Below are 12090 nucleotides of genomic sequence, written 5' to 3'. Positions count from 1 at the left end.
ATTTTGTTAGGATAAATTAACCTGTGCCATTGTCAAGAGAAGAAACTTGATTTAGGTAATTAAACTGAGCCAATGTGAGATACCTAGATAGTAGTGTCTTTTTAGATGCAAAATGAGGCTCATGGCAACAGGGTCATGTTGTTCTACTCAAGAATTTTATGCAGATGTCAGATACCAGTTCATATTTTAAAGTAAATATTACTGATGAAAAGAAGTCACAAAGTTGTCACCCCTACTCTGCTCAAAAGTTGATCTGTTCCATTTTTTTAGGTTTATTTTTAAGCTTATTCAGAATTTATTTCTTGCAGATAAGGTCCTCAGCTACATTGTTGGCACTTTCAATTTCTAAATAATAATCACTGTGTTTATTCACCTCTCCTACATGGAATAGTTTCCTTGGAACTTTGCTGCTGTGCTACTGCAAAAACTTAAGTCTTCCTACAGAACAGTTTTATACACAGCAGCAACTAATGCATAGTAACCCCAGACTGGCAGGGCTTTTTCATCAAGATCTGTTATTTTGGGAAACTGCTTTATCCTCTCTTTCCTTTGCGTATGCAGCTTAGATCGCAGTGACTCTGCCCTCGCCCATTGGTGACAAGAACCTGTTCCTTGGGAGACTGCAAGTCCTCCCTGGGTTTGGAGTTTCAAAGTCCATGTTTTGTCTTTTAAACAGAGTGGCGAGATCCAGAATTTATGAGAGAAGTTGAAGCTGCTACAGGACTGGATCTTGGTTCCTCTAAAAGTAATGGAAAAGGACAGAAAAAAAAAGGGAAGAAGCAAAAATATCCAAATCTGACAGACCTGAAGCAACAGGCTAACACTTCTCGTTCCCGGCTTGAGAAGAAAGTCTTCAATAAGTAAGATACTTCCATTCTCTAAAGCCTGTTAAATTACTGTTTCTGTTTGATTCAACAGTACTTTCTGTTTCTACACTAACATGCACTTACTAAACAGCTTTCTTGGCTAACTGCAAGCAAGAATGTCTTCTGTATGTCTGGAGGGTAAAAAATAGCAGGTACTGATGACCAAGGTTATTTCTTTGAGAGTGATTTTCAGCTAATTTGCAAAATTTCCCTATGAAAGACTTTTTTCATCCTGTCTCAATTTTTTTTAAACCCTTCAATTGCTGGGTTGGCTTCTCTGGATGATCATTTATTAGTCAGGCACAGCAGCTCAGGTGGATGTGGGAACCTGCCAGCCAGTCCTGAATGGGCTTTAGAACATACAGTAGCTCCATCTGTCCACTATTAACACCATTTCTGATGCCTGTTCTTGCTTAGATGTGGCTACAACATAAATTTGCCTAAGTGTGCTCTGGTCTTTATCAAATAGGAAGCAGCTGCAGCTATTTAAAGAGTTTCATATGTCAAAAATGAAGTAGTCAAAGGAAAGTGAAGTGTAAAGTTGTCGAATCAAAAAAAGCAAAATTATTATTAGTATTATTATTATTATATCATTAATGGTGGGTTATTCCCTAAATATATTGGATGAGCTGAACAGCATCCGAGACACAATATTTGTTTAAACTCAGTTTTCCCGTCTCTGATGTAATAGTTATAAAAACAAAGCCAAATCCACATTGCTTTTAGTTACGGAAATAGCACGTTTTCTGTGAAATTCTCATGTCACCTGGTCTTAGTTAGAAGTCAGAGACATACAGTTCTAATGATTAGAATTTCATATCATGGTTTACTGTGGTTTGTGCTAATGATTTTGAGTGTGTATTAGTGCCAGGCATAGGGAATCAAACCTGTCATGTTTTTAATAGGTTTCATGCTTTGCAGCACTAAACAAGATGATAACCTTGACTCCTTATAACAACCCCAAATTACTTGAAATGTGTAGGTGATAAACCTGGGCTCTAGTCTGCCAATAAAGCTAAGTGAAATTGCGCACAGATCATCAAAGTGGGATCTCATTTCATTTACAGTATCACACAATCCACTGGTGCTAATGTAAAACCTACATGACATGAAAGTGTCAAGGCCACTCTGCACTGCTAAAGGCTCACTTTTCTCCTACCAATTAGGTAATATTTGAAGTGCAAAACCATGACCACATTTTCCTTACTCTGGTAACTTTATTGGCAGAATTTTGTTAAACGTATACCTTGTCCTGGGTGTTTTTTCAGAATGTTGGTTTTCATTGTAGTTGCTGCTGAGAAAATCTTTAATCCCACCATTTAGAGCATTTTTAAGAAGAAACCTCTGTTTTCCAAAATTTCAAAATGGCTTTGGAAATGAAGCCATTACAGAGAACAGTTACCAAACCAGAAGTCAGCTTGTTTCTTGGAGACAAGCCTGGGACCAGAGCTGGAATAGTGTGTAGGGGCTGATCCTGAAAGAGGCTGGGGACCACTACCCAGGTGCATGACTTACCTTCATTTTCCTGCACAGCTTGCAACATCCTGAGAAGTGATAAAGGCAGACTGTGATAATGTAGAGTCTTAACAGCACTGGCCTTGAAACCATCCACTTGTGTGATGGAACTTGCCAAACTTGTAGAAATCAAAGGAGACATCAGTCAGTGCCCTGCTTTCAAATGGGGCACAGTCCCTCAAACCAAGCCTGTAGCTGCTCTACCTCCCACATCAGCAGAGCAGCCAGGTCTTTACCTGGAGATATGTTAGGAGATAACATCGTTCATAGGCAGGGTGACAGCTGAGAACACCTGCAAACACCAGCCTCAGATAGCTGAGCTTTTGTGCCAGAGACATCTAAAGTAACCAGTGAAAACCAGAACTTCAGAATCCAGTGAGGAACAAAAATCCCGAGGCAAGGTGCCCTTGGCTCTGTGCAACAGTTGCTCTGAGTTTCTGAGGGGGCAGATGTTCACAACAGAACATTTTCCTGACTGCTTCTGCTGCCTTTCTTTTGCTTTCTTACCCCTCTGGATTCATGAACACATTCCTCTGCCTTACCAGTTAGAGGATATAGAGGCCTGCTGTCTCTCTGCCTTTTATGACAATCTCCTACTCCTCCTGTTTATGCTGTCTAGGCATCATTTTCCTCAGCCTCAAAATCTCAGCTGTGTGATCTTCACTCAAAAGTTTGTGGAGGGGGAAAAAGTGCAGGTGTCTTCACTTACCAGCTCAGAAGCATTGCAGTCCCTCGCAAAAGAAATTTCTGGGCACATCTTTACCAGGAGGAAACAATGGCAGCCAATAAAGCAGCAACAGGGAGACAGACAGGCCTTCACTGGATTTGGGAGCACCAGAAAGCTTAGCAGCTCTGCATTTCGTTCCTTCACTTCGTTTTTGAATCTGAAGAACGTTCCAGAGCCTTCTTCAAGCACAGCAGGAGAGGCAGAGGGTTCAAATGCTTGCCCATCCTGAGGCAGCAGAGATCACTTTATATATGAATGAGGTATTGGACAGACCGTCCTGCCTGTGCTAATCTCTAAGCACTTCTGCAGCAGTAGCCTGTGTCTCTGTAGAGAGATACACAATAATCTCTGGTGTCTTCCTAAACTGGAGTTGTTCTTGTGCATTAAAAGCTGCTGCTCAGGAATGGGGAAGTTGCTAAATGAGTTCATGAAGTGAACAACGAACCTTCCCCTCCTAAAAACATTCTAGATTAAGAGTTAGATTTCATAAGGGTTTCTAAGTGTTAATTTTTTAAGATCTTGTTAGATATTTTTAGTTATTTTTTCCCTGAGAGCAGTTAGGTGCTTTTGTAAATCAAACTTGCCCTGTGTGGCTCTAAGAAATAATGCTGGGAGGGTGGAGAACACAGCCATTAAACTGAAAGACTTGAATTTGTTTACTCCTGTTAATAAAATCATTGCTGAATTAAACTATTTATATTGCTGCAGCTAATTTAGTTAACAAGACAAATTTGTTCAGCCTCATCAATGCCATGCTCAGAAGCCTGGTAGTGATTAATCTAATTCCCCAACATTCATAAACATTCTCTGAGATTGAGTAGACTCAACATAGCTGTTACTGCTTTGTTTCTCTTTCAGAGGTGCCATGAAACGGGTCGTGAAAGCCATGAACCGGGTGGACCAAAGGAAGCATGAGAAGTTTGCCAACCAGTTTAATTATGCTCTGAATTAAATTGTTAATCACCTTTGTCCTTCTTTTATTACAAAAGTGCAACTGCAAAACCCTTAATCAAAGATATTTGTATTTACACTACAATACTTTGCTAGGCACATTGTTACAGGTGTCATTTTTAAATTGTTTCCAAGTTTAACTTATTTGATAATGAATATTAATTTTGGGAAAGATGTGGTAGTATAGAATGGAATGTATTTAAAAAGTTTATAATTATTTGAAATATACATGAAATAGAGGTGTTTTATGACTTGTACATAATTGGGGTAAACTGTTCAGGTTTTGGGGCTTGATTCTTTTCCTTCCTAAGGGACTCATGTAATTTATACCTCCTTTGCCAACATGTGTGTTTAATTTTCCAGTTTTCTGCCTTCAGATAAAAAGATACCTTAAAAACAATTTGATTGCTGCCAGGAATGGCAATGCACAGAGCATTTGCTCAGCCTACTGCTGTATAAAGTGAGCCACATCAAGGAGCACAGCAGCTCCTGCAGTACCTCTACAAACATCTTGGTACACAAAAAAAAAAAAAAATCTGAACCAATTGCTGCCTTCAGATGAGGAATGGAGCAGAGTTTGATTTCTGCAAACTGAATTCCAGGAGCTAAGTCAATCCTGGTAGCTGCAGCACAGATGGAAAAGCTGAAATGGCAAAGAGCATCCTGGCCTGCTTCTTGTCTTCCCAAGATGGTATCCCAATATCTTTCAGAACTACTCCTGGAAAGCACATTGTGAAAGTCTGTAGATATACACAGAAAATGCTCCAGTTTAACTGCTCCAGTATGAAGTGAAAATAAGAGGTTTAAAAAAATCATTCAAGTGACACACTGATCTAGTGGCAGTAGTGAACTGCCTGGCTTGGATCAGATAAAATTACACCAGGCTAAGCCTGAGAGTGTGTCTAAGGACCCAGAAACAAACACAAACATTTGGACTCCTCTAGCTCCAGAGAGTTAATGTGCAGGTGGATCCAGTGTGGGTTGTAGTTCTTGGCTGGGTACTTAAACAAATCTCCCAAACTTGTTTGCTGGCTATAGTCAAGGAGAGTGAATGAAACAATGACCAGTTGTGCTCTTGCAACATTTCATACAGCTTTATGGGTAAAGAAAACCCTGACAATCAGGAAGGTGGTGTTTAAAAATCAATTTCAAAGTGACCCACAAAAGTCTTCAATAAAATACTCACTACAAATTAGAATGGATTCTCTATAGCATGGGCTTAGTCATTCACCTGTTGGAGGTGTTTCCTCATGGTAAGGAGACTCTAAGAGTTAAAACTTTGGAAAGTGGTAACAACTGAGTGTAGCTTCTGACCACCTCAGACACAAGCTAATTTACAGTTCTGCCAAGTACTTTCTGACTTGCACAAGTACTGCATAGAAAGCAATTAATGCTGTCTTTTGATGATTTATCTTGCAAGAGCTCTGTAATTTGGACAGGTTGATGTACTTCTGAAATACCAAAAATAGAACAAATAAAGAGCCAGAATTTCACATAATATTTACTGACTGCGCTGGAAAGTAAAATCACTTCTACTAATGTGGCAGTGAAGATTTCAGGTGAAAACGTGGGTAAGGACAAACCAAGTTCATCATCAAGTCAGTTGAATCAGCTGCTAAACTGATTTGATTTCATACTAAAGACAAAGTCGCACACCCACAAAAAAATAGGAAACATACAAACACAACAACTGTCCCACCTCACATATGAGAATGTGATAGTGATCATTGGGTGCTGGGATCCCCAAACTTAACTGACACTTGCTGATTAATGTTCAAAGAGCCACATCTTTCTCTGAAGGTCCAGTATACCTTCACTAAATAGAAGTCCTTTTAAGTTCAAAAATTCAAAATAGATCAGTCTACCTTTTAGATACATCACACTTTTTGTGTGTCAGTTTACTTGCAGCAGTTTACAAATTTAAGCTCCCTGGGCTCACCGGTTCAAATGTTGCCCAACTGTCCCTGTGATATTTCTACTGGAACTTTCCTATTCCTGTCCTCAGGGCTTCTGGGAAAAAAAAAAATAAATACAAGTATCATTCACATAATCTCTGAGTGTGGTTTTGTCTTTAAACTCACTCCAACACCTTTGCAATTGTACTTCTGCTTACAGGGGATGCTGTGTATGATTCCCAGGTGCCTGAACACCTTGGGGTGATTTGGCCCTTGGAGTGCTGTTGAGGTGAATGGTTGGTACACAGGTTGAATATTGTGTATCTGAAGGGACTCTGAGCTGAAGTGAGTTGTGCTGGTGCATCTAAATCATCCTTTTTTAACTAGGGTTGTGTCCGTGGGAAAATGAGGACTGTAAGCAAAGACTTCTGCATGGTTATTGTTACCTGAGCACATGGTTGCACCTGGGGAGTAAAAGCCTGGAAGGAAAAAAGACTGCAGCATTTTATGGTCTGGCACTCCAATATAAAGCATTTAGTGACATAAATGATCTTGGTATGGAGCTTGTGAGCAGGTCTTCTGAGTAAAAGCCATCCTTCAGCACATCCCCTTGGAGGTTTCTGGGGCAGAATGATGGGCTCATGCTCATCTTTTCCACCATACCTTGTGATTTCATTTTCTCTAAGCTTACCTGAGGCTTGGCTTTATCAACCTGGCTATGGCTGAAAGTTTCTGTTAGAAAACTGTAACACTAAAAAGTTCCTAGAAATAATGGTTAAAATATTTGTCATTTTTTTATTGGTAAGCAAAACATGCAAATGGGATTTATAAGCAGTTCTGCATGGATGGTAGATTGTGCCACACACAGCAGTTTGCACATTGAGGAAAGGCTTCAGTTAATCAAAGTGGACATTATTGAAAAAAAGAATGAAGAAACAAAGTCTGTTTTGTGGAAAACAAAAACTAAACCTGTTCCATTTAAAGTGACTGTGGAAATGGATGATAAGGGTGTTACTAGTTATAAGGAGCCTCTAGCCATAAGCAAGAGGTGTTGAATCTCAGGAGCCCAGCCAGCACAAACCCAGTTCAGGTGTGTGACGGTGCACAGCAGAGGCAGATGGCCATCTGGTGGTCTCCCACACTCTGCAAATGCCTGCCTGTGGTGCCGCTGCGTGTGGGGCTTACCCAGCGCTGTGAAACACATTAATGCTTTTAATCAGAGCTGCTGTAAATGTCTCTGTAGGTTATGCACCAGAAAAGGTAAGAACATCTGGATGTTACAGTAGTTAACTGGTGAAAATCGGCCATTCGAAGCCATGCCTTTTGGAATGCCTCACACCCCCCAAACTCACACCTTCAGCAAAGTCACTGGTTTTAAATAGGGAGTGGCAATCATGATGCACTTAACGGCTCTCCCCCTGGAGCACACGTTCAGGAGGTGGAATTCAGGTCCCTTCTCAGCCCCAGAGATGACAGTCCCATGTCCTGGCTCAGGATGGCCCAAGCCACTGGCAACTTAAATGCAGGAGAGCTGGTGGGAGACAGCTCACATCACCTGTTTCCCCGTGGGAGCTGGAAATGAACTGCTGTGGAGTTAAAACTGCATCATGTAGGAAACTAGACAGAGAATAAAAGAGATCCTTGCAGATTACAGTCCCCAGACTGGGGACTGGCAAGGGAGGGCTAGATCTGAATCCTTATTCTCTAGACACCTACCAGGAAAAACACTGAACTTCATGGATTCAGGAGAGAGCTTCCTCATCGGTATCGTCACCAGTTAGATCAGCCCTCAGGACCCCTTGGACGCCAAAGTCTGAAAGAAGAAGTTAGTCTGGTAACTTCTACAGAGCAATTTCTCCATATGTTTGTTCTAGAATGCTCTGGGACAGCCACATTTAAATATACCCAAAACAGGTAACAGCATTCTGCTCCTAGGTGAAAATAGCACTTGAATTTGCATCTGCAAACACGCAGGTTCTGCCCCAAGCAGTGCCCAAGGAAAACTCGACAGTGCTGGGAGACCAGAGGGAGGTTAATCCATAGCCAGGTGAGAAAGAAAAGACGGAGGAGAGCCTCGAGGTGTCAGGAGCTGAACGTGAAAACAGAGAGGACCATTACCAAAAAGAGAGGGGCAACGTCCTTCCTGACAAGGGCACCGTCACACACCCCCAAACAAGAAGACAATCTTGGTAATAGGAACAGAGTCAGCCACCAGTCAGCAGTTACCTGAAGTTGTCTGCTACCAAGATAGAAGCCAGGTCTGGAACCAAGTCAGCAAGGGGAGATCAGGGTGAGAGTCAGCTACAAAGCCAAGCACAGCACCAGCGCTCAGGCGAGAGACCCCACTGAAATGCAGTTCCCTTACAACCAGCTGGAGGGTTCAGGGGGGAGGCTGCTGGTGGATCTCTCCCAGCTTAGTTGTTTTCATGGCAGCCTGAGCCAAGGTGCTGCAGCTGTGCCACATCAGGGCAGAGCTTGGGCAGCTGCTGGGGTGTGGGATGGGGACATCAGGAGGATTACAGAGAAAGGTGGTGAGAGGCTAATGAGGGAAATTAGATCCTGCTGGTAACATTCAGAGCCCTAGGTGCATCCCTCTTAGTGGATGTGGTAATGATCCTATTACAAAATCCTCTAAGAAAGAGGGTGGGAAAAGCCTCAAAGCAGCAGCCTAGTTCAGACCAGTCTGAGCCCTCCCCATCCAGCAGCACCTCCCCACCCCTTCAGCTGGGAGAGATGCTAAGGATCCCAAAACTTAGCACATCCCCTAGAAAATGCATGTGGATGAGAACTGGGGCTGCCTGGCAGCTGGACAAATTGTGACCTGTAGGATAAGTTAGCATTCTTCCAGATGTGGGAGTCGGATGCTGCCCCTGAAGGAAAGGAAGGAGAAAGATCTGTTAATTACTCATGTTTCTGAGTTGATGCTTTTCCTCCTCTTCTTCAAAGCTGATGGAGTAGTGAAAGAAAAGGATTCATGTCCTTGCTAAGCCCTTCCTATCAGCAGGATCTGTGTAGTACGGAGCCTAAATGCCATGCCAGCTCAGGAGAGTGGTGGGGACGCAGGCTCTGCCACGCTGGGAGGAGGGCACGGGGTGTTTGTGCTAGTGACAGGCTGCACCAGAGCCTGGGCAAACTCAGCTAGGCTTATGTCAGCACACTCTGTTTCTCCATCTCTAGATGTCTGTGACTTAAATGTCATCATTTGGCTTTCTGGATAGACTTCCCCTTGTTTTTCTGCCTGTCAGTGCCCTGAGAAAAACCCCAGCTCTCCTGTGCCAAGTGCTCGTATGTTTTTCCATTGTCATCAGGAATCCCCTCTGTTAAGGGGTTAAGGAAAATCTTATTAAAATTTTTTAAATGTGGTGCTAATTACTTTAGATGTAATGTGCAGTATTAGGTTTCTGGTTGCCTTGAAAGGGGTTGTTGAATAACCATTTCTGCCGACATTCCAATTTGCATAATGACAAGGTGTTGGCATTGCATCCACCATTAATTTGCTGTATTTATAATGCCATTATGGAACCACTCTTATCCTCATGCACTGTAAAAGGTATATGGAAATATAATATACGATCCTGCTTGTTTGGAAATTGCTTTTGGATATCTTTGAATTTTTGTAATAGTATTTTTGGCAGCTGAAGGCTAACAGCACCATGAGGAGAGTCTGCCACACGATTTCACTAGGACAGAAATTAAATGTTGCTTCCACATGTGTGTGAGTGTTTATTTTCCCCAGTGCTGAAGCAGAAGCAGCAGAGGTGAGTGTGATCAGGTGTGCTGCAGAGCGTGCTCAAGGCAAACACAGTATTTCACTCCAAATCACCCCTACAAGGCATAGTGCTGGTGCTTGAAGCCCCAAAGAGCATCCTTAATCACAACTCTCAAAACATTTAACAGGTCACAGAGAGTGCAGCTTGGTGCTATGAACTCTCAGTCAACACAAGGAGTTGGAGGAGACCAACCAGCAGCTCATTCAAATGCTCTCTTCCTGCTCTTCTCCTCCCCTCCTGCAGACTCTGGGGACCAAGGAACAGGAAATAAACTTGTCACCCTGCCTGTGTTGCAATGAAAAGGCAGGAAAGAGTCCCTGTATGTGCAGGATAAGTTCTTGTAATGTATGTGTGTGGTTATAGAGAAAAAAATTGGAGAACAAAAAAGAGCAAAAATTGATTTATTTGTACTAAGTTCAGTAGAATTATTTTCCTTCTATTGAAAAAGCAGCAGTTTACCAAAGGAGGTGAATATTTACTGTGTAAACCATCACTCCACATAAGTGTTTCTGTGACAATATTTCAGTTCTTTGCTGTGGTGTCATCTCTCCTGCATTGTCTCTAAAATGTTTCTGGTTTGTGTCATTGCAGAGAAGAAAATTTAGAAGATGTATTCTAAACTAAAGTCTACCACTTTGGGTGGACCTGGCTAGTTTTAGCTACCTGAACATGTGTGACATCATAAGAATAAATTAGTAAATCTTCTACAGATATTGCCTAACCCTGCATGTCCAGACTTCTGTGTTCTGGCCATGCTCTGTGTTCTGGGTGCTTCTCTATTGATACAGGGTGCATCCATAGGATTTCCAGCATCAACAGGATTTCTCCTGAATGGGCACGTAGCAGCTGTAGGTTTCCAAGGCTGTGATAACCTGCTTTTAAAGCTTATGCTGTATGATGAATTCACATCTCTGCCAGACAGCATCAGGAAAGGAGAAAGAGCTCTTACTGTCAGGGTTATTTTCACTGTGACAGCCCCCGTTCTGTCCACCTGAGATGTCTGTTTAGCGTGAGCATGTGGCACAGAACCTGAGTGTGTGAGTGAGAAGGAAAGAAGTAAAAAACCCCTCCAGATAGAGAAGAATGTGGCTTAGGTAGACCATTTATGTAAGCCCAGTTTGGGAGACAAACTGATTAGGATCCTCTTTGTTTACTTGCCTGTCCCCTTCATCCCCAGTGTCCCTCTGCTCTCTGCCTTGGTTTACCTCCCATAGTATGGAAAATCTTCCAATATCAGAAAAAAAATCTTTCTTTTATTTGCCCTTAAGCAAGGCTCTAAAACAACCTTATTTTCTTGTTTATCTTTGAGACAAAACCTGAATACCAGACCTGCCCAGACGTTGTAAAATAATGTTCCTTCGAGTATTTCAATTCAGCTAATTTGAGCAGAATTATTTTATCATGCAATACAGGAGTTAATGGATATTTGTTAATACAGCAGACTACAAGCAGACATCATGGTGTATTTTTGGGAAATGGATTGAAGTTCATACAGACAAAGCTTTACCTTCAGCATTTCACTCGTGTAGTATAAGACTAGAAACATCTAACATGACTGTGTGTTCAGTCTGAAACAGACGGTCTGAAATACATGTCAAAATCCCCTAAGAATTAAAAAAAATAATTCACTGCACTGACATTCCCTGCTTCAGTGGAAATTCACAGGGAATTTTTGCAGGTGATAATGCAGAACTGGTTTCCAATGACTTAGTGTAACATCATTGACTCCTGAGTGTAATCAATGACACAAAATATTTCAAAATATTTTCAGTTCTCTGTCAATTTTTTGGAATGTATCTATCTGTATTTATGTGCTTTCTTCTGTTGTTTTGATTATAAGACCTTTTACTGAACAATTAAGACTTGTTCAGTACAAGCCGAAATACATGAAGTAAAATAGATGCAGTTTCCTTTTTTTAACCTTATTCATTCACAGAGTGAACAATAGTAAGATGCAATTAATATCTGAATCTTTTCTTATCAATACAAGTTTGCACCCTTGGATTTAACACTGACTTCATGGGAATTAGTCCAAAAATATGCTGATGCCCCAGATCATCTCTGTTATATGCCAAAGATACCACTTGAACACACTGAATCAGGCTTTGAATGTGCTGATCAGTCTGTCAGAGCTGAGACTTTGTCCTCTTGCAAATGCTTTTCTCAATGTCCCCCTGGATGTGGTCCATGTTCTGAATCCCCTAACGCTGAATTTTATGAATGAATAATAAAGTAATTTAAAAAAATTTTGGCTAACAGAATGAACCAAACAGCTCCTGCTTGTGTCATAGCCATCGTCCCCTCAGTCAGTATGTTCTACTTGCTCTGTCCCAGGGTGTCTGTGGCTCGCTCATGACTCACTGAAA

At 41.6% G+C, this 12090-nt stretch overlaps 1 protein-coding gene across 1 annotated transcript in view; it reads left to right on the top strand.

Moving 5' to 3' along the window:
* Positions 1–6109, top strand: part of UVSSA (UV stimulated scaffold protein A) — a 49172-nt gene extending 43063 nt beyond the window's left edge. The window contains exons 12-13 of the mRNA XM_039551080.1: positions 677–860; positions 3967–6109. Coding sequence (XP_039407014.1) covers positions 677–860; positions 3967–4060 — 278 coding nt within the window. The 3' untranslated portion in view covers positions 4061–6109. The remainder of the gene's footprint in view (positions 1–676; positions 861–3966) is intronic.
* The last annotated feature ends 5981 nt before the right edge of the window (positions 6110–12090 follow it).

Source organism: Corvus cornix, chromosome 4, assembly GCF_000738735.6.
Source record: "Corvus cornix cornix isolate S_Up_H32 chromosome 4, ASM73873v5, whole genome shotgun sequence".
Lineage (NCBI taxonomy): Eukaryota > Metazoa > Chordata > Aves > Passeriformes > Corvidae > Corvus > Corvus cornix.
This window is presented reverse-complemented; position numbering and strand designations above follow the sequence as displayed.